Source organism: Buteo buteo, chromosome 2 (assembly GCF_964188355.1).
Source record: "Buteo buteo chromosome 2, bButBut1.hap1.1, whole genome shotgun sequence".
Lineage (NCBI taxonomy): Eukaryota > Metazoa > Chordata > Aves > Accipitriformes > Accipitridae > Buteo > Buteo buteo.
Genome location: NC_134172.1, coordinates 76,038,341 through 76,061,231, shown reverse-complemented (window position 1 = coordinate 76,061,231; position 22,891 = coordinate 76,038,341). Strand labels below are relative to the sequence as shown.

Here is a 22,891-nt window from a genome sequence, read left to right as displayed (position 1 = left end):
ATCTGTATTTAAATACTTAAAATATAAGTTTTGGAATGTAAGAGAAAGAAATGTTTGGGTGTTTGGGTTTGTTTTTTTTTTCAGCTGAGAGATGGTTAATGTATCTGTGGAGAGAGGGGGCTGTTACAGTCCTACATTGACTTTGTTTAGAAGCAGGAAATAAATGGTACTTTCTTTTTAATTCTTAATCAAGTTAGCTCCAATGAGCTTTCTGAAATTCACTGAAAATCCACTTAATGCCAGCTTGGGTATAGTTTTGGGTTAGTGAGTTTCTTTTTTAGCTAATTGGGTTGGAAAAGAGTCTGTAGTTGGGCTGGGGGGAGAGAAACTGAGAGAGCAGCTCTATCTCCCTTTTTAAAGAACTCTTAGCAAGGCTGGAGAGGTGTTAAGTGTTCAGTCAAAAATTACTTGCTTGCACACTGTATTACTAGTGAATTTCTGCACGGAAATTTCAATAACAAAGTTCATTACTGTCTGAATTTTTACACCTTCTCTGAAATCACCCGTATACTAACAAGGTATAATTTCAAGCAGGTAAAATGTCTTATGTCATCATACCATGATTAAAGTTTATGCAAGACTAGTCTGATGTTTGTAATGTTTGATTGTCTTTATGTTTTTATATAGCCCATTAAGTATGCACAGCAATTTATCTATTAATGGTAGACCCTAACTTAAAGACATGTTAGAAACTGTATAAATTGAAAATAACTGTGTATCAAATATGAGTGCAGTGTAAAAAAACTATTTAAATAGGGACAGATATGAATGTAGCTTTGTATGAATTACTTTTTTATTATGACTTAAATACTTAAGGGAAGGTTCAGACTTGCATAGTTAGAAATCTAGCAGGATAGTGCTTAGAGTCAGGGTTTGAATTCCAAATGATTGTTTCGTCTGTCTGCTGCCAAAAATTGAACTTTCTTGATATGTTTTCTAAAGCTCACATTAATACGCTTTTCAACTGTCTATTTCAGCAGTTGTGCTATGTTAATGTGTAGGCATGTTCTAATTTTGCATGTAGCTCAGGGAGACTATTTCGTTGTTCAGACATTGTGCTTGCTCTTCAGGGGTAGTCAACCTTCATTTTGTGGTTATTCCCCTTCTTTTCTCTCTTCTCTCATTCATGTTTTGGGGAGCAAACCAATGAGTTGATAGTACTGGTGTCCTGAGGGGTGGTTATGCTGTTGCAGGACACTGATGTGTAGTTCTTGAGCCTGATGTGTGTATTGAGCTGGAGGCTGGAACAGGTAGCTTAGAGCTGTGTGCTGGTACCTGATGCTATAAAGGTTCTTATATGCAGGTGTGCTGCTTTGGGTTGGCACTTTCAAATAACCTTAGTCACTTTTGCACTGAGAGAGAAGTTTAAAAAACACTCCCCCCCCCCCCCCCCCCCCCCCATCCCAAACCTCAAACTACAGTTAGTATCTCTTACGTTGCTTCTGGAAGGAAAAAATATGTAACTCTTTAAAGAATTTGGTTGGTACCTTAGCCCTAGAATATCCTAGGGAATCCCCAAAATGGTGAGTTTTAAGAAAAAAGTTTCTTATGTGATGTCAATATAATTCTGTGACAGTTAAGGGCTTCTGAAAGCACAGGCATGTATAGTTGCATTGGGCCTTTTCAGTTGCTAGAAACTAAATGGTAATCAACAAGCCTTAATATTTGACATTGACTTGAAAATAGCTCCTCTAATCAGACTTCCACTGTACTGATGTTTTCAGTTATAATAATATTGAAGATTTCCACTGATTCAGTGTTTAGCTTCTTCAGCTAATTATTATGAGAGATGACAAAAATGGGCAACATGAGTTCATTTCCCAAGATTTTATGTTTGCACATTGGAAGAGGGTGCCAAGTTCTGTTTGTGCAGGAATTAGCTTGATGTAGTAGCAGGTCACTCTCTAGTTTTTAAAATACTGAATTTCTCTGTTTTTTTGTTAGTAGCCCCCTCCCTGTAGCATGAGGCTAATGGTGAGAAAGTAGTAGTGATGGTTCTAATGAGCAGCTGACAGGATCAAGCTCTGTATTCGCTATTGAGGTTTTTAAATTTCTTGTAAGCTGTGGTGGTGGTGTATGGCTTTGCTGTTTTAATGAAAATGCTTCTCCCTACATAAGTTACAGGAGAAAAGACCTTACTTTTTGGGATGGCTTGGAAAATGTTTTTTTTGGGCAGCTAAACTAAGAGTATTTATTTCTACAGTCTGCAAGATTATAAATAAGTCGTCCCCCGTCCCGTCCCCATCCCCCCCACCTTTCCTACAGAAAAGCAGTTTGAGAATATTTGTTTCTAGGTGTAACTCTTGTCCATAGCACGTTGCGGTCCCACCTTAACACTTCTAAATAAGTCGCAGTGGAAAGTCACCTTTTTAATGTAAACTAGTTTAATGTCTCTGTGTGACTCTGCTTCATTAAAAGAGAGTTAATGTAGAGAATGTAAGGATAAAATTAGGGGCAAATCAACTAATATAATCTGTTTTTTCTTTTGAACTAATTTTTGTAGAAATTGGTATATGGATTTTTTGCAGTTTAACGCTAATTTTCAAACAGTCCAAGAAAACTGTTTAAGGCGTTGTCTATAAACATTTCAGCACTTCATCTGAATAGAAAAGCAAACAAAAGCTTGATTCTTTTGAAGTAGTCATGCTCTGAGATGGCATAGACCAGATCTCCAGATTTGTTGGGGAACATGTATAGACTTTTTATTCATAGAACAACACTTAAGAAAAACTTTATGATTTCAGTAGTGCCTCTTGATTTTCATGGTGAAGTTTCCTCCTGTAGTTTGTTGCTCAGAAAGGCTAACTAATTTTGAGTGCCCAGTATGTTTCCTTAGGTGGCTTTTTCAGAGCTGATGAGGTCCTGAGGCTCTCGTAGACTGACTGAGGCATGCTGAATGAATGAGGTCTTGGAAAAGAGTTCATGTTGTCCAGATCCTGTTTGTGCCTTCAAGAAAGACAATCATCTGAAAATCTGCCTGTTAAAATCTGGTTCCCTATAGCTACCCTGTGGGGTTAAGTCTATTGATCTGAGTGACTGAGCAGGGAATGACTGCCTCATTTCCCTCTCCATTTTATTTTTCTTTTGGGGTGTAACATGGCACAATGCAGTCTGTTGCGGATGCACATGAGAAAGATTATGATTTTATAGCCACTTTCATTACTAAATTTGTTATGGGAAATTAATTTAGAACTTAGACAATTGTGTTCCTGTTGATGGTGAAGCCTATGTTTGATTCCCCCCCCCCCCCCCTTAAAGAAAAACTAACAGGAATCTTGTCTAATGGCAAGATTTTATTTTATTTGCAGTGTTTCGTAAAACAAATTTCTTAGTAAAGAGCAGGTAGGATTTTTACATGATTGCTAATTTTAACCTCTAGTCACATGAAATTTTTTGGTTAGGGCGAATACGACTCATTGTTCTGATGCACTCCATACCAAGCATTTTGGTAGAGAAAGAGTATTTCTGTAATTAAGCTATTCTATACAAAATATGATAATGTAGCTGGGTATTTTGCTTTATTCTAAACCACTTTTGTTAGCTCTGTAGTCCTTCAACAGTACGTTAATTCTGTATGTATCCAACTTGGATAAAAAACCTGAAAAAATATGTTCTTTCATATTTGAAAAGGATGTATGTTTCTTGACTAATTTCTTTTTTTAACAGGCATGGTCCTTGTGCGTAGTGAGAATGGGCAGTTGCTGATGATCCCTCAACAAGCCTTGGCACAGATGCAAGCACAGGCACATGCCCAGTCTCAGCCTCAAAATACTATGACTCCTCGTCCTGCTACACCTACCAGTGCTCCTCCAGTGCAGATATCAACAGTGCAGGTTAGTTCAGTAATTTGTAGTGTTAAAAACTGTGAGATTTTTTTCCCTGTGAAGAATACAGCAGGAAGTAAGGTATGATGTTAGTGATTTGAAGAAACCATTGATCAAACTGGTGCTATACAGGCTTTTCCACATGGCGTAGGCATTGCGTTTTGTTCCTAATTCTGTTACAGTTTGGCTGTTACTCATCAAAAATATTTTTACCTAGCTGAATGGCATTAAGTTTAAAACTGATATAAAGAAGACCATTCAAGACCATATATGGTTAACACGAGAACTCTTTTCCCCAAAGAATCGTTATTCTTTATAAAACTAAAAGAAAAAAGTGGATATGTATACTGAGATCATCACAGTTGCATTAAGTTAAGACTAAAAATCCTTCTCGCAGTTTTATAGTGGTCCAGATGCATTCCTTTGTATCTGTAATAATGGCAACTATCCAGAAACAAAATACTGGATAATGTAGATACTATTTAAATATAGGAACTAATGTGTTTGGTTTTTTTTCCCTCTTCCCCAGGCTCCAGGAACGCCTATTATTGCACGACAGGTGACACCAACTACTATTATCAAGCAAGTGTCTCAGGCTCAAACAACAGTGCAACCCACAACAACGCTACAGCGTCCTCCTGTTGTGCAAGTGAGTTTGTAGAAAAGAAATGTATACATGAGATATATCAGTTGTTAAGATTAGCTGAAAACCTGCTTGAGACTGTCAGAAATACAGGAAATGTGATTGCTAAGTGCCTGGAAGAAATATCTTCTGGATTACCCTTTCTAAAATATTTGCAGACCTCAATTTACTCTATATTTTGGATGTATATGTATAAATTTTAATATCTATATTATTATTATTACTTCATATTATACCTATATGCATGTATATTTAAACATACCCTGTTATTAATTTGTATAATCTCAGAACTGACTAAAATAAAATACCTTTATGCTTTCTGCCTCAAGAAAGTGACACCAACTCCCTTCAGATTTGGAACTGTGATGTTATTCCTGTGATGGATCTGTAGTCCTCTGAATTCTGCAGCAAAATTTACAATTACAAAAAAGACTGCCCTGGTAGCCTTCTCTTCCACAAGCCTTCTTTCTCCCTCTTTCACGAGGCTCTGCTTTGGTCTGTATACTTAGGGAGATTCTGATAACTCAAGGATAAATAGTGGTGTCTTAGTATGTGGGCTCTCTTCTAATAGCCTGGCCTGTATTAATGATAGGCTTTCTTGTAGATTTTTTTTTTTTTTTTTGAGGGGTGATGGTGTGAGTTTAAAACACAGTGCAAAAGTGTGAAATTCTCCACATGGCTTCCAGGCAACAGTGATACAATATGATTGCTGTCGCCTAATCTGTTTCATTGTGCTTTCTTCATCCTTTGAGTAGACAGGATTAGAGAGTTTTAATTTAAAACATGCAGGTTTTGCTATGCATCCAGTTAACCTTTTTCCCCTCAGAGAGCCTTTGCCTATGCCAGTGATCTTTCCAGATCTAAGAATTAATTTACCTAACTGAGTCTCCTTAATTTGCACTGCTGTTATACTGGACAAGAAAAATCATTCCATCTGCATATTTTTTGCTGTAATGAGCATACCATGGACTTCATTTATCCTGATTTCAAAAAAATGAGACAAATTGAATCCTTGTCTCCTTTTCTGTCTCCCAAAATACCAATGAAAGTTAGCTTTGGCAGCACTGGAGTCTCTTTTCTTGTGCATCTTTATATAAAGAACAAGTTTACAAATGATTTGTTAAAATTCTGAGAGCTAGCTTTAGCTTGGTAAGAATTACTGTCTCTCTGATTGGGTTGTTGTTAGTAATTAGATTGTGTTGGAAGTCCATGAATGAACTGTGTATGTGAAAAGCTCTTGTTTACAATGTTGATTCTTTAAAGGTGGTATTCCTACTTTAAATTACCAACTTGTCTACAAAACTAGAGAAATGTTTTATCCCATTGTTTATCAAAAAGACCTAGATAAGACCTGAGCTTTTGTGTCTGTTGTGCCTTTTTAGAAATTCCTCCCTCTGAAAGTGGCATTTAAGGGAACAGGCAAAAAAAAGCTATTGCATTCACAGAAATTTAGTACTCATTTTAATTGTGTTTTGAAACCATAGTGTATGAGGTTATGTTTATGGTATTATTTTGCCATTTTATTCGGTAACCCAAAAGCGTGTGATTCTTAATCAACTTTTAGGATTTCAGTTTTGAATGTGTAGTGTTTTGTGCCATCTGGTGGCTCTTTCTTTCCACTGCAACAGATGGCAGATATAACTTCTTTTTATAGTAGCTGTGAAAGGTGTTCTACTGTCCTGTGGCTCAGTTTCTGTTTGATGGTTCAGGAAAACACGTTTTGGTACATTCCAAGTAAAATAATCTTATGTTTGTATTCTCTGCAGCCTCAGATTGTTCTGGGTGGTACTGCACAAACAACTACGTTGGGGACAGCAACAGCTGTACAAACTGGAACTCCTCAGAGAACAGTGCAAGGAACAACGGCAACCTCCACTGCTGCCACAGTAAGATACTGAGTGCATTTAGAACCTTTTTTTTGTTCATTCACATATACATGTGTGCATGTACATACATACACGCACATAAACACGTATCGGAGTGGAGAGTAGTAAAGATGCAGTTCTGTGAATTATAGGTAAACTTTTAATAGAACCATATAATTTATAAAGCATGAACACAGTTCACTTGAATTTTGACAGCTGTTGACACATTAATTTTGATTTCTGTAACAGTTTTAAAGCACTGCTTTTTTTTAAAGCATACTAGCTGTATCTTATAGAAAAGTGAATTGTTCAGCACTGCAGAGTAGGATCAGTATGAGAAGGGATAAAAAGCTGGAACTGACTCATTCAAGATGCATGTTTCCAGGACTGCAAAACAGGGAGAATCTGTGCCCTATGCTATGTACTGGGAAGGAGGAGCTTTGCTATTTGTTGTCCTGCTAAAATGCATATTTTCCCATAGCAATGTGCCATTCTTAAAATACTTGGTGTTTTCTAACTTCATTAAGAATCATAATTTATTAAATTTTGATAACAAAAATATACAATACATATGTATATATGAAGCAAAATAATAATTTCAGTCTGATTGTGTCTTAAGCAGTGAGGGACGTGAATCTATAAATAATGTTATGTAGTGATGAACTAGAGAAGGACTATATTTTTCAGAGTATACGCTCAGATCATGTATTAAAAAGAGTTTATCTTCCCTTTTCTGTTTCTTTTCTACCCCTTCCTCCTGCTGTAACAGGAAACTATGGAAAATGTGAAGAAATGCAAAAACTTTCTGTCCACATTAATAAAACTGGCATCATCTGGAAAACAGTCTTCAGAGACTGCAGCTAACGTGAAAGAATTGGTACAGAACCTGCTGGTAAGAAAAGTTCATTAAAAGCTGTAAGAAACAGTATCTGGGCAAATTTAGACTCAAAACTGAGGGTTTGGGGGGGGTTGAGAGGAAGGAGATTATAAAATCTGAGATAAATCAAATTGAAACTTTGCTTCTTATGAATTAAAATCCATGCATAAATTTTCCTTTAAACTTGTAAATGAGACATTACTGCTCATATTCATGCATGAGAACGTGAGTTAAATTGAAGTGAGAGTAATGTAAATGGTGACTCTTCAAATTCTACATTTTTTATTGATAAAACAGTGAATAAAAATATGAATTATGTACTTGAGGGAAGACACTACAGCTAGTGCAATAGCTGAGTGTAGGAAATCACAATTTTTTGCAAAAAGAAGTAAGTAATATTATCTGAAGCTAATGTAAAAGCTTGACATACTTAGTATTTATAGAATGAGTACTGGTATTGCTTAGCCTAGTTGTTAGCAACCTTTAAGTTAAGGTAGAGCTGTGTATTCCAGTTGTTATCACGTGATAACCAGTGGTTGTCACAAGACCAAAATTCAAAGTAAAAAGTATTCAAAGTATTCCCTTCCCATGAGGGATAAACATTTAGTTTTGTGAGAGACATCTGCCTTTTGAGCATATGGTGGGCACAACTTTTAGTTATTTGAAATGGAGGAACTATAGTACCTTTGGAAAAGAGAACACCAGAGATCGGGCTGCCTGGCTGTTCTGAGCAATTGATCGTTGACTGATTGCAGGTCACATGAAGTATTCCTGTAGGTTCCACCTGGCCCTTTAATCTATAGATAGGACATTCCTGTAATGGCGAGAACAACTGAAGATGTTTCTTAAAATTGCCTGAAAGACAGGATGAAGAAAAGGGAAGATGGCACTGTAGGTCTTAGTAGTTGAGATTTGTAGTAAAATTAGACACTACCATAAAGCTATTGACAACTAAACAGTGATGGATGATAAACCCACTTATTTTCAATAAATTGTTAAGTCTTAAATTTTTTTTTGGTGTTGAGTATGTGTAAAAGTTAATTTCTACAAGTTCATTCATTTGGATTTTCTGTTTTGAAGGATGGAAAAATCGAAGCAGAAGACTTTACCAGTAGGCTGTACAGAGAACTTAATTCTTCACCTCAACCTTACCTTGTGCCTTTCCTGAAGGTAACTTGTGTTTGCTAGTCCTTACATATTTCTGTGCTTATATATCAGCAGTAATGAAAACAAGCACACCCTTTACCAGTATAGATGGAATTCCAAAATGGTGTAAATGGAAATTTTAAATGGTGCCTGGTTGGACTTTTGCTCCCTTAAAAAATATTTCTACCTCTTGGTTCCAGGAGTTTGCTGGTATGAATCATTGTCACAGTCAATAATGTAATTTCTACCATAGTGTCACATCATAGCTCTTTTGAGAAATCTGAAAAGTTTTCTTTCTATGACTTACAAGCAGTTTCTTTCCATAGCACCAAACCTATGAATTGATTTATTATCCTCTTTTTAGTCTTGGAAAGAAAACAAAGGATTGAATGATACAGAAATGTACCTACTGGACAAACTCATACTCTTTTGCCTGTGCTGTATACCTGTTTGTGTGGATAAACAGGAAATTTATCACCTCTCAATAATAAATCCCATTTGTCATAAATTTTATAGTAATTGGACAGATCTTAAAATAATGTTTATTCCAAAACATTTACCATCTGAAAATTGGAGAAAATACAACAGCACTGTATGGTAAGAGTATAACTCTCCTTGACTAATATATGAATAAGGGATGTTCAACCTTGAGCTGCTCATGAGGACAAAAATTATTACCACAAGAAAACAACTAATGTAAGAATCTGGTAAAAAACCTGTGGTCTCTGAGCTATTCTGAAATCTTCACTGGTGTTCTAGTAGGTCTTTTAAGCCATCACATGCTATAGCTTGGTATATACGTAGGAATGCAACTGAGGAAGGCAGCATGGGTTTGGATTGTTAAATACATACCAGGGGTTTCAGATAGGCTTGCATAATCTAGATGCCCATGATACCAAGCTTCCACACCTAAAGGTACTGTAACTCTGTCTAGCTTTAAATATGAAGTAGCATGGTATTCCTGTGAGCATGGCTATCATGTTTTTTCAGGTGCACTTAAGACTGATACAATGGACTGAAATGAAATGCATTGCTTTTTACAATTAATGTTTTCTTGTGTGATCTAGGATTAAAATACTCAAGCAAATTCTTTTCTCTCCTCTTTTCAGAGGAGTTTACCTGCCTTGAGACAGTTAACACCAGATTCAGCAGCTTTCATTCAACAAAGTCAACAGCAGCAGCCAACAACACAAGCAACGATAGCAACGATTCCATCTGCAGCGGTGCTTCTAAGCTCCTCTGTTCAGCGCACAGCAGGGAAGGCAACTGCAACTGTAACGAGTACTCTCCAACAACCTGTAATCAGCCTAACTCAGCCTACACAAGTTGGTGTTAGTAAACAAGGGCAGTCTACACCACTGGTACGTAAGCTGAAGTGCATCATCTGTTATTGCACAGGGGTTTTTTTGATAATAGTAACTTTTCTTCTTAAACTGGTGGTTAAGCTCAATCAGAGATCTTTGACCTCTTTAGAGAAACTAGCTACTAAGAAAAATAAGTCTAATTTAAAATCTATTTTTGCTTAAAGTACTATATTATTTACTCTTTCAGCATGAAATATTGGCAGATTGTCTCAATCACTACATATCCATGAGAGTGCAGTGTTCTTGGAGGATCTTTCATTTCATAAGTCTAACAACAGGTTACCCCAAAAGAGGAGAAAGACTAACTTTCTTAGGCCTTGGACATAAACCAAAGAAGAACAGTATAATGTGCAGCACCTTTTTTCCTCTTCTCATAGCAAAGCAGTGTCTGAGTGCAAGCTTTTTCTAGGATGTGTATTAATTAAAATACATTATTAAATTACTAGGGGTTTTTTGCTACTTAGTACTTCAGCGTTCCCTGTAGAATGTTCATCATTCATCTAAGCTGCTCTGTCCATAAATTTTCACATAAAATGGAGAGATCTGTTCTGTCAATCCACAAATATTTTTCATTTACCTTGAGAGAAAAACTAGTGATTATATTGGTCTTACTGCCTTTATAACCTGGCTATTATAGAAAGAGGTTAGGAACCTAGGGAAGGAATAAAAACTGAACATTGACTGATTAGTGCTGGATTTACAAGAAAATAGCTTGGCCTTTAACTAAAATAAGTATATAAAATAGTGGCAAGAGGAGCAAAAGAAAGGCTTGTGGAGTTACAGAAATGGAGCTTGCAAAACAGGCAGAGTTGGTAGATTTCTTTACACTAGTTTGAAAGTAAGTTTCTGAAAACTAGTTGAGGCCAGAAGACAAGTTTGCATAAATGGCTTTGGTAGCATTGCCACGCAACCCTACTTTTATGAGTTAATGTTCAGAAGCAGTATAGCTACAGTTGCCTGAGACTCAGTCTAACCTAACAATCCAATAGTACAAAGCTGCAAGGCTGTAGCTTATGCTGATTCTGTATGAAAACAGCATACGTAGAATCAGCTGGATTATCTTTATCATGTCTCTACTATTTTTAGTTCTAGAGTTTGTTCAGGCAGATCCAGTTTGTCTCTGTATCTCTAATGTAGAAGCCTTATGTAGAAAGTTTTAACTGGCCCTTTGTGATTATAGATGTTTGTTGGGGTTTTGGTTTTTTTTTTTCTTTTTTAATAGAAATAGGTTACTGATTTATTTTCTGTATCACAGAAAGTGGAATATTAGTTTTTCCTGTAAGGTATGATTTATCTAAAGAAACTTTTAAATACCTTAACATGTGCTGATTCAGATCAATGAACAGATGTGTTATGATCACAACTTACAAGTTGATTGTTAGGGTTTGTTATTCCCACCTGATTCTTAGCCTTAGTTATTTCTCAGATTGTTTAGAGTTGTTTTTTTGTTATTATTTTCAGGTTATCCAACAGTCTCAAAAAGCAGGGGCATTGATAAGGCCTCCACAGGTAACGTTGACACAGACACCAATGGTAGCATTGCGGCAACCACATAGTCGTATTATGCTCACTACTCCTCAAATTCAACTGAATCAACTTCAGACAGGTAAGAGGTCAAGATACTTGGTATATGCCATATTTGATAGCGTTAACTGGAGTCTGGTTTATGAATGTCAGTTCTTAAGTGTCCTGTAGCTGTATGATGGCTGTTGTACTATTGCTAAAATCTTCAGTGCATGGTGCCATAGTGGCTGGGGATACACACATGTCAGGGCAGCGTTTACAGTCAGAGAAACTGTTTGGGTACTGGAATTGTGTGGAAGGGTCCTGTGGTTCCTGTCCATTTCCTGATGGGTGAAATGCTGACAGAAACTACTGAAGTAAAGTTTTTGCACCAGACCTATTGCCATTACTACCCACGACTGGCTTGTAAATCTGAACTGTGATACAGATTTGGTGAAGTACAAATCTTGTCTTTCTTCTTGCAGTACCTGTGGTAAAACCAGCAGTATTACCTGGAAACAAAGCTATTGCCACTGTTTCGACACAAGTAGCTGCTGCTCAGAAGAATAAACTGAAGGAACCTGGGGGAGGCTCTTTTAGGTGAGGAACTGTATGCTTATTTGCTGCCTGGGCAGCCTGCTGAACTCAGTGGGAATCTGTCTACTTACTGCAGTGGTGCTGAATCAGGCTGGGTAAACTTGCAAGAACTAGAGGTGGATTTTCTGTGGGCAGGTTTGCTACTTTATTAAAGACTAACAAATAGCTGTGGACCTAGTTGTGCCAGACTGGTTTTAGCATTTAGCTGGCACTAAGGGTAAATACCAAACCTCACAAACAAACAGAATTCATTCCTTCATTCTTCTCAACTCTGTTCAGGTTATTCAGATGTACAGCCTATCTTACAGTGATGAGTGGAGTTTATTATTGTTTTGTGGTAGTGCTGTGTCTGGTCTCTTGTTTCTCAAGGCGTTGAAACATTAAATAAGAAAGGATCTTGGGAAAATGGTTAGGAAGTACAAAACTGCGAAAATACTTTTAGTGCTCTTTGGAATCAAATTATGTTAGTTTCATTTTATCATATAATAAAAGCAAATAAAATGCAAAAATGAAATAAAGTATTCAGGTTTACTGTGGAATTCGTTATATGGAGCTGTGATATTGTAGCAGTGTGTGCAGATAAGCACTAAATGTTATGATTATAATGAGTTTTCCTTTCTTAAGGGATGATGATGACATTAATGATGTTGCATCAATGGCTGGAGTCAACCTGTCAGAAGAAAGTGCTCGGATATTGGCAACAAACTCTGAGCTAGTGGGCACATTAACAAGGTCCTGTAAAGATGAAACCTTCCTTTTCCCGGCACCTTTACAAAGAAGGATATTAGAAATAGGTATGTTGATTTTTCTTGAACTTTAATAAACAAATTTCACCAGTCTTGGGTTTAATTGAAGACATTTTACATAGAAATTGTTTTGAATGGTGTAAAGTTGCCAGAGTTGTTACCTTTTGTATATTCGGATGCTTGTCGGCAAGCATTCAGCTTATGAAAGTAGAATAGTGTCAAGGGACTGATAAGGCGTAACAAAAATAATGACATTTGTTTTTTAAAAAATAAATCCAGAAACACTTTTATCATATTTACTTACTAGTTTAGAATTGATGGTGGAACAAAAAGCATTCTTCAATAATTTCTTATACTGTAGTATACAGCATTTATTAATAAATTTTAAGTGTCCTTGTTTCGGGCTGGGATAGAGTTAATTTTCTTTCTAGTAGCTGGTATAGTGTTATGTTTTGGATTTGATGTGGAAATAATGTTTGTAAGACACTGATAAAATGTCTTCAGTTGTTGCTGGGTGGTGTTTATGCTAGGTCAGGGATTTTTCAGCTTCTCATGCTCAGCCAGCAAGAAGGCTGGAGAGGCACAAGAAGTTGGGAGGGGACACATCCAGGAGAGCTGACCCAAACTGGCGGAAGGAATATTCCATACCGTGTGATGTCATGCCCAGTATATAAGCTGGGGGGTGTTGGCCAGGGCAGGGTGGATTGCTGCTTGGGACCTAACTGGGTGTCAGTTGGCGAGTGGTGAGCAACTGCATTGTGTCACTTGTTTTGTATATTCCAATTCTTTTGGTTTTATTATTGTCATTTTATTATTATTATCATTACTACTCTCTTCCTTTCTGTCCTATAAAACTGTCTTTATCTCAACCCACAAGTTTTAGGGATCCCTCCCCCCCAATTCTCTCCCCCATCCCACTGGGTGGGGGAAATGAGCAAGTGGCTGTGTGGTGCTTAGTTGCTGGCTGGGGTTAAACCATGACATTAAGCTAATGTAAATTTTCATATGTGTACCATTTCCTGTTTAATGCTTCTCTGAGAAATACCTGAACGCCTCATTTTTCAAACAGCATTTAAATTTCCATGACTGAGATTAGCCACATGTTTAGCTGTATTGTAAAATCATTTTTAACAAGTGACTTCTGTCCTGAACATAGGCAAAAAACATGGAATAACAGAAATCCATCCTGACGTAGTTAGCTATGTATCACATGCGACACAACAAAGACTACAAAACCTCGTGGAAAAATTATCAGAGACTGCTCAACAAAGGAATATTTCTTACAAGGTAACTGTATTTAATTGCACAAATAAAATGGCAAGTTAGCACAAATTCAGCAGGCTATCATGTTGGCTTTAATGCATGAGTTCAGGTGTTCTTCATTCTGTGAAGTTGGGTTGTTCTCTTCAACTGATTCATCTTACATTAAGATATTAATACACATGGATGACTAGAACTCTTCAGCTTGCATATACAAAATGTTTTTAAAACAAATGCAGAGAAACTGTGTCCTCCCCTTTATTTATTATGTCAAATGTTTAGAGTTGATGAGTGATTGTACAGTCAGATAGGCAGATAAAAGCACTGCTTTGAATTCTCAAGAGACTGCTTTCTGACAGATGTGTACTCTTAATAGAGGCAATTGCCTAAACAGCATTTAGAAAAACCATGCACCTCTGTGAAATATGTTTGTGAGGTTAAAGCTGTGACGATATTAGTTTAGAAGTCAAAATCTGATGATTCACGGAATAAAACAAAATGCTTTTAAGAATTCTAGCTGGTTTGACTGGTGTAAATATACACTTGCTATTTGTTTGAAAAGGACAAAGTGAACATTTGAGCTTTAAATGTATATGTTCTACAGTACAAGCTAACAGCTTTGTTTTTAAGAAATGTAATGAGAAACATATTTGCTGTGTTTTCAGGATGATGAAAGATACGAACAAGCAAGTGACGTTCGGGCACAGCTCAAGTTCTTTGAACAACTTGATCAAATAGAAAAGCAGCGTAAAGATGAACAAGAAAGGGAAATTTTAATGCGTGCAGCAAAGGCAAGTGCTTGGATTTCACTCACGTTTGCTAAGTGTCATTTGCAGAGTTTCTTTTCATTCTAAAGCACTTGCAATGAAGGGGAAGACTAATCTTCAAAGATGGAGCTTGATGAATATGTTCTTTAGCTAGAGCTCTGTTCTGCTTTTCATGGTAAAAGCATGTGAGAGAGCTTCTTTGCCAGCCTCATTGCATGTTCCCAGATTAAAGTAGGTCTTAAAACTTAGTTTTTGCACTTTGCATTGTGAAAAAGATGAATTTAATAGCCTGGTGGTACTCTTCAATGGAATAGAGAGGTTACAGGTATTTTAGAGACTAGAAATAGAATTCAGAAAGATTCTTACAAGTTAGAGAAATAAATAAATAGGAAGCAGTTGATGTAAGCACAAATCTAAGCAATAGACTTTGTGGTTTTCCTCAGGGACCCGAATATAGGATGAATATGACTAACTAGGCAGAAGCAGTCTCGAAGTAATTCACAATACAACCTAAGGTTTCTGTTGGGTTTGTGATCTGGTATGAGTTGATAATGTCAAAATCCAACTTTTGTAGTGCAGTGTTTGCACATAGGTTGTCAACTAACACACTTCCATTTCAGTTGATTCCTGTTAGACCTGAGCTGGAATACTCTATCAAGTTTTTTGACCCTGTGCCAAGTAGACTTCAGAAGGAAAGCAATTTAAAGGTCTAGGAAATGTGACCTATGAAGTAAGGTTAGAGAGTAAATCCATTTACTTCAGGAAGGGAAAAGACTGGGGTGAGGCATAGGTCTTCATGACTGTGTTTTGCATATTCTTATAATTCCCTGTGTTTGCTGCACCTGAAGTGCAGCAGGGAAGACATAGGTTAATCATTAGGAGAAGCTTAATATTTTAAGGGTACTTGAGCATTGAGTTCAAATAATTTATGTTGTTGGTGGTCTAAAGAATGTATGGGATTAACAACAGTCAAGATTTGTTTGAAGATAGTTAATCTTTACTTATGGGAGATTATGGATGAAAGTCTGTCTTGAAGTTCTTCCTGTTTTGTTTGTTGACTTTTTAGAAAAACCAAGAAACTAAGAGAATTGATATATGTAGCACAAAAAATGAATTGGCAGATGTGTATTAGACAACAAAGTTTGCTAAATTATACATTCTGTTACTTCTGTTCTGGTGAGGCTGCACCTTGAATATTGGGTTCAGTTTTGGGCCCCTCACTACAAGACAGACATTGAGGTGCTGGAGCATGTCCAAAGAAGAGCAACAAAGCTGGTGAAGGGTCTGGAGCACAAGTCTTATGAGGAGTGGCTAAGGGAACTGGGGTTGTTCAATCTGGAGAAAAGGAGGCTGAGGGGAAACCTTGTCGCTCTCTACAACTGCCTGAAAGGAGGTTGTAGCGAGGTGGGGGTCAGTCTCTTTAACCAAGTAACAAGTGGCAGGACGAGAGGGAACAGCCTCAAGTTGTGCTAGAGGAGGTTTAGATTGGATATTAGGAAAAGTTTCTTCACCGAAAGGGCTGTCAAGCATTGGAACAGGCTGCCCTGGGAAGTGGTTGAGTCACCATCCCTGGAGGTACTTAAAAGACATGTAGATGTGGCCCTTAGGGACACAGTTCAGTGGTGGACTTGACACTTAGGTTAACAATTGGACTCGATGATCTTAAAGATCTTTTCCAACCTGAATGATTCTATGATTCTAAAAGTATGATACGTACAAGTAATGGTAGGTGCCTAAGTGAAATGGGCAATTGCTAATGTAAATGGCTGTTGGTCAGTTAGCTGCAGTTTGTTCAAACGGGAGTCTGACTTGTATGTGTAAGTGTAGCGGAAAGATGCGTTCTTAGTAAGTGCGTAGTTACACAGCAAGGGGAGGAAATTTTTCAAAAAGTACAGGTCTGATTCCTTTTTTCATATGCAAAGTGTCTGTATTTCAATTCACAGATCTGTGTAATTTGTGTCTTATAATGCTTTCGCTTAAGGCATAAATGCTTAGCTATTCCTTGGCTATTTTTAACAAAGCTGAAAAGGGGGATGCTTTTTCAAAAATAGATACCTGAAACTAAGAAATAGAAAACTGCTTTTAATTTCTAAAAATTATTTTCCCCTGTTGCCTTCTCTGGGAGTGATAGGTATTCTCCATTTCCTGCTGAAGTTTAAGAAGAACTTTCAGATGCTATGTAAAACTTGTAATCTTTAACTGCTTTTGTAACCGAATTAATTTTTCTTTCTTTTTCTCCAACCATGCCATGTTCATCCTTTATCAACATAGTCTCGATCTCGACAAGAAGATCCAGAACAGCTTAGGTTGAAACAGAAGGCCAAGGAGGTAAGTGTTCACCTTAACATGAACTTTTATTTTGGAAATCGAAAGAACAATAATTAACTGTACTTGTTTTGGCAAATGCAGATGCAGCAACAAGAGCTAGCACAGATGAGACAGAGGGATGCCAACTTGACTGCATTAGCTGCAATCGGTCCCAGAAAGAAAAGGAAAATAGATTCACCGGGATCTGGATCAGGGACAGAGGTACAGTGTGATTGTAATGTTTGGTTTTGCTGCGTCAGTGTCTGTAAAAACCTTTCTGTTCAGAGCTTTTTTTCCCTAGTTTGTGGAAGCTTTGAGTGGCAGAAGTGTATTTTGTATTCAGATAATTTGCTTGCTCCATGATCAGGATCAATTTTTAGCATCTGTGTAGTGGCATAGGGAATAAAATTTGAGTTGTCATTCACTAATTTGTGGAACTGGAGGAATGTTAGAAAAACCATCTCTGTTCTCTCAAGTCTCTGCTTTTTTGGACCCCCACAGTTTTGGGAAGAGACTGTTGTGGTTGTAGCCAACATAACTAAATAAGAGTGCAGAGTAATGCTGCTGAGGTGGGTGCAGTGGTAGAATTGAATCACTGCTAAATTTGACAGCAGGAGCTTCAGGTTATAGGAACTTGCCTGATTTCTTTCTTCAGCTGTTGGTTGGCCTTAGTTTTAGTATCTCTACAGCAGATCAGTTTGACCAATTCCATCTGATTATGATGTTCTTGCATATCCTTTATATATTCTACTGTTTAATCTGGCCTTTTAAAAGTTTCTCTGCAGACTAAGTATCAGTATGCTCAGTATCTGATTAGTTTAATGTTAATTTAAATTCAGGTGGATTGGTAGATTTATCTGCTGTATTTCTAAACAAGTTAATAAACATGAAATGGTACAAAATTGCTTTCTGCATGGAAGACATTCAATGTGGGATTTCTCTAGTGTTTAAAAAGAACAAAATCTTCTTGAAACTTGTCATTGACAGGGCCAAAAGCTCTCTTCATAGTTTGAGGATTTTTCCCTGAGAGTTCTGTGTCTGATAGCAAGTGACAGGGTATAATTTATAATTTATAGTAATTTATAATTTAATAATTCTGTTTATTACTCCCTGAGCATTCCAAATTTTCAGTGCTAAAGCATTTATACTGTAGAAAAGCCTCTTGTTTCAAAATAATTCGCCTTGTTTTATACTGAATTGCTAGAAGCCATAATTTACACATGCTTGATATAAAATGTTAGAGAAAAAAATCTGAATACTAGTAAATGTTATTTTTATTTTGAAAAAAAACCCAAGCCTCTTGAGCATTTTCTAAAGTAATTTTCAGTTTTGAAATTTACTAAAATGCCTGTTACTGATAATAAGACTTTTTTATATAAGTTAACAAATTACTGTATTAAAGGTTTATAAATGTAGTTTAAAATTATAAAAATTGCAGAATGTGGCACTTTACAAAGATGTGTATATAAATGAAGTTGTCTCTGAGGAATACGCTGAAGTATCTCATGCAGCGTTAATGTTGGCATTGCTTACTTATGCATGCTCAACTGTGCAACGTTAATGCCTGTTAATGTCACTTAGGTTATGGAATGTATTTTACATCTACTGTGAACACTTGTTTGTATTTCATCTAAATCTGACTAATTTAGTTATCCTAGATTAATCACTTACTGGTTAACCAATTAACTACAGGTTCCCTGGAAATCTAATCTTTTTGTCTGTTTAATTAAGAACCAGCTGCTTTTGATCTGATAGACTCACAGCTGTGCTTTTGCTGCTGTGTCACTTGACATTTTTAAATTGAGCTCCACTTGTCACCATTTGTATGCAGTTTGTAGTTAAGGCATATTACAAGAAGTGTGGAAAATAAGGTTTGTCATTACTTAGACACAGATTTGTAAATGTAAGCTTTTGATGTCTAGGAATGCTGAATCTTAATTACATGTAAAATCACTTCTAAGTAGTAATCATACTGTTTTGTTTCAGAACTCAACAAAACAGGTTGCTGTCAGTTTTAGAGTTTTATGTCCATGTGATTTTACTGAAAGTTACCAAAAAGCTTCCTAACTTATTCCATGTGTGTAGGAGTAGCAGAGTTCTGTGTCTTTAAAGACTCCTGAAATTTTACCTTTGCGTTTAAAGTATTATAGTCTACATAATAAAATCAGGCTTCAGCTTCTACTAAAGAATATTTAAAAACCAAAAACCCTTCCAACAATTCTTTCGATTGTCTTGTTAGTAATCATATGTATACATTTGACAAAATCTAGTTAGCATCCAATGCTCTCCTGAGTCTTCTAATTTCCATTGAAGTTGATGGAAATTAGGCAACCTAAGTTGTGCAAGTGCCTTAAAATATCTCTTTGAAAATCCAGCCTTTAAACCATTCTAACTACAGGATTTCAATGATTTGATGCTTGCTAGTTCAACAGGTAACTTGCTTGTGAAACAAAAGTCTGACTTCACCGTTAGCAGTGTGGTGAAGCAGGAACACCTGCACTGAATACAGTATACTACTAACCCAGAGATGGTAATTTCCAGAGCAAGTTTACATTGGTTTCTTAATCAATAATGTACACTGATCATAAATATACTACTTTCAAATATCGAGAGGACTGTATTAGTGTGAGCCTCAGCAGCTTATTCACATGACTTTTGCACTACTCTAAATTCTGGCTTTTCTCAAGACTAGGGTGTTCTTATTTAGAACAGTCTTTTAAAATTCTCCAAACTCTCAGGCAGATAAATCTTTATTCACTAGTGGAGTGCATTTGGACCTTCTTGTGTCATTAAGTATCAAAGTTCCATTAAAAAAGAAAACAAAACATTATCCTACTAAGTTAAATTGGAGGTAAAAAAGAATCCATAGATAAGCCACAGAAATATAACCTGTTTCCAGTCACTCGGAACATTATTTACATAAACACACACAAAGATACAAGGTATCAGCAACAGGGAACTGCCAAAAAGATTCCCGACTTTAAAATTTGAGGTGAAAGTTGGCTTTTCGGTCTCTGCGTGCCATCTACCGGTGACTGTGCCTTACTGCTGCTACAGGCGAGGAGGAGCAGGGAGGCTGCTTCAGAGGGGTTCTGGTCGCTGCTGCTCTGAGCCATGCCACTCTTTAGCTGTCCTTGCTGGACCGTGCCCTTCTGCCAGCCTCAACCCAGACTGGACCGCTCTTTCTGCCGAAAAAAGCGTTTCTGGTGCGTGCGCACAGGATGGCATCAAATCCCAATCTTTACTGGCAGAGGCACCTTGTTGCTGGATAGTGTTCCTGATGGCTGGTGACTTTGAAGCACTCCAGGATTTCCTTACTTGTATAAAGGAAAGCACAGTAGTCATAGAAGAGTTGCATTAATTGTGTGTATCCTATCAGAACTGTGTTTTCTGCCAGTGAAAATGCATTGGAGTTAGCCCCAGAAGACTTGCTTTATAACTCACCAGGCAGTGTACATCTAAACAGCTGAACGATGTGGGTATCTGTAAAGATATCAAATGATTTTTTTTCTCCTGGACTTTTTTTTTTTTTGAAGTGACAAATATAATAATATACTACTTGTTTATCTTGCCAGTTTGTGTGGAAAATTACCAGTGTGTACCAGAGGGATAAGTGTTGCTGAATGATGGAGAAGAATTCAGAGATCCTTGGAGAATGCCTGTGTCTAGGATAGCTACTTCTTAACATAATCCTGAGCTTGGTTACAGCTGTTGTCACCAAAAGGAGAGCTCATGGCACCCTACCATGAAGATCAGGGGGGATCTCTAGGACATTATTCAAGACCTCACGGTCCAGGGGATAGGACTGCTCCCCAGTTCGTCCAGAACTCCAGGGCTACCCTTGGGATCTGTATGCTGACATTGTGAAGAATACTGTCTCTTCCGTTTGTTTTGGTTGCTGGGATTGCCTGTCCTTAGTGCCTTCCTAAAGATAAGAGCAGTGCTTTGGGCTTGTTTTTGTCTATATTAAATGTCACTGTAAGTTCTAATTGTTCAACTATTGTTTATAAATAAGAATTAAAAAGAAACCTCTGATCTGGTAGCATACAGCATACTGTTTAATAGCTTCCTGTACATAGTCACTTAATTCTTACCTTGCATGTTTTCTCTGAAAAGTTTTGGAATACCTGGGAGCACTGACATGTTCTGATTTATTTGTTCTTCTCATTTGCAGGGATCCGGTTCAAGTGCAGCAGTCCCAGGCAGCTCTGGAGTTGGAACAACCAGACAGTTTACGCGACAAAGGATAACGCGGGTGAACCTCAGGGACCTCATATTTTGTTTAGAAAATGAGCGAGAGACAAGCCATTCACTATTGCTATATAAAGCATTCCTTAAGTAAAATGGAAAAGATCAAGGTATTTTTGACGGAGAGACGCCTGAGGACATTTTTTATATATTTGCAAATTACGCCTTTTTGTAACAAGCAAATGGGATATTGTTTAAAAAACAACCACCTCTTTACATGGAACAGTTTTATATTCCTGTTTATAAATAAACTCTTCAGTATAAGAGAAATACATTTCTGTAACAGTGAGGATACTTACAAGGCCTGTGGATACTATAAAAGGACAATTAAATTTTAACTCATCTCTTGATTGAGTGGCCTTCTTGCCAAACAAGCCATATATAAAGACTGATGGAATCGTTTAGCAAATAACTAGCTACCCTTTGTCAGCCCTGTAGCAGTTTCGACATTAATTGTGCATTTTAGTTCAGTTTTATTCAACTAAATCAATTATATAGGCATATGTCTACAGCAGATGACCTCATTTCATTTAGCTTTTTTTTAAACAGTCAGTTAGCAAAGCAAACTGATTTTTTAGGAATATTTATCTTTCCCCCAAATGTTCAAAATCTAGAGGGATATACAGTTAATTTTAAACATAACCTCAATTTTAATCACATTATTGCTTATTAGAGGCCCTGAAATCCCATAAAGGAGGGTTACTTCTGAATGTTTTAGCAGCATCTGTAAAAATGCATTTTATTTGCTATAGTTTGTAAAGCTGTAAAGTTAAAAAAGGAAAAAAAGGAAAAAAAGAGAAACCTTTTCAGCATAAATATATTTTACTTGCACTGTGTTTTTTAGCTAAAGTGAAAGCTTAGATTAAATAAAATCAAAGTTGAGAGGAATCATCAAAAGACTGTTTCTCAGTGTGAATCAAGTGTTGAAAAATGGTTGGTGTATTTTGTCAGTAATTGTACATAATTTTTGGCACATAACATAAAAATGGCTATGTAAACTATAATTATTTTGCTAAAAGACTGTATGCAAGCTGTGGGCCTACTTTAAAGATGTCCAGAGCAAAGTCCCTTCTTTGTACCTATTTTTTTATTACAAATATACTAATTGGTTCTTTATATTTTCAGAGGTTATTGTATTAAATTGTCTATTGATAGTACTTTTATGACTGTAAATACTTTGGCTTTCTTTGTGTGAACTCTCATGGTAGAATTTAACTCTTGCGTGTAAACTGAATGCTGATCAGTATTTTTATCAACACCTGACAACTGTTACACCCCTTTTATTTTGTCTTTTAGGAAATCCTGTCTTTCCATTTTTTTTTCATGTAAATTTTGCACAGTTACTTGTTCATATGTAAATATTTTACTTTCAAAAATGAAGTTTTTAATTGCTATTGTTTTATATAGGATTGAAAGAAAATTAACTCCTTTATTAAAAACAAATTTATCTGTATTTGCTAATGTATTTTTCTCTCTAAATCTTTTCTCCTCTTGGATTTATTTTTCTTGGTACAGTAAAAGATTAGTCTACCTGAGGGGATGCTGTTTCCTAAAGATGCACTTTGGGTTTTTTATATTGTTTTGTTTTGTCAGTGTTTTGAAGGTATGTAATGAATCTTGAAATGTCGTTGTTGTCTTAGGGGTCTTGGACTAAGATCAATGGATAGTGGGTTTGTTCTGTTTTGTTTTTTCAGCAGGGAAAGTTTCTGAAGAGCTCTTAAAAGTATTTTGGTTTGTCTAGTGA

The 22,891-nt window shown here is 36.6% G+C and overlaps 1 protein-coding gene across 1 annotated transcript in view; it reads left to right on the top strand.

The window, feature by feature from the left end:
- TAF4 (TATA-box binding protein associated factor 4) overlaps window positions 1–22,682 on the top strand; it is a 40,597-nt gene extending 17,915 nt beyond the window's left edge. The window contains exons 3-16 of the mRNA XM_075020389.1: window positions 3,667–3,833; window positions 4,354–4,473; window positions 6,234–6,353; window positions 7,102–7,224; window positions 8,290–8,379; window positions 9,465–9,716; window positions 11,181–11,325; window positions 11,708–11,822; window positions 12,444–12,613; window positions 13,722–13,852; window positions 14,491–14,616; window positions 16,864–16,920; window positions 17,002–17,121; window positions 21,074–22,682. Of these exons, the coding sequence (XP_074876490.1) occupies window positions 3,667–3,833; window positions 4,354–4,473; window positions 6,234–6,353; window positions 7,102–7,224; window positions 8,290–8,379; window positions 9,465–9,716; window positions 11,181–11,325; window positions 11,708–11,822; window positions 12,444–12,613; window positions 13,722–13,852; window positions 14,491–14,616; window positions 16,864–16,920; window positions 17,002–17,121; window positions 21,074–21,241 (1,904 nt within the window). The 3' untranslated portion in view covers window positions 21,242–22,682. The remainder of the gene's footprint in view (window positions 1–3,666; window positions 3,834–4,353; window positions 4,474–6,233; window positions 6,354–7,101; window positions 7,225–8,289; window positions 8,380–9,464; window positions 9,717–11,180; window positions 11,326–11,707; window positions 11,823–12,443; window positions 12,614–13,721; window positions 13,853–14,490; window positions 14,617–16,863; window positions 16,921–17,001; window positions 17,122–21,073) is intronic.
- Window positions 22,683–22,891: the final 209 nt, after the last annotated feature.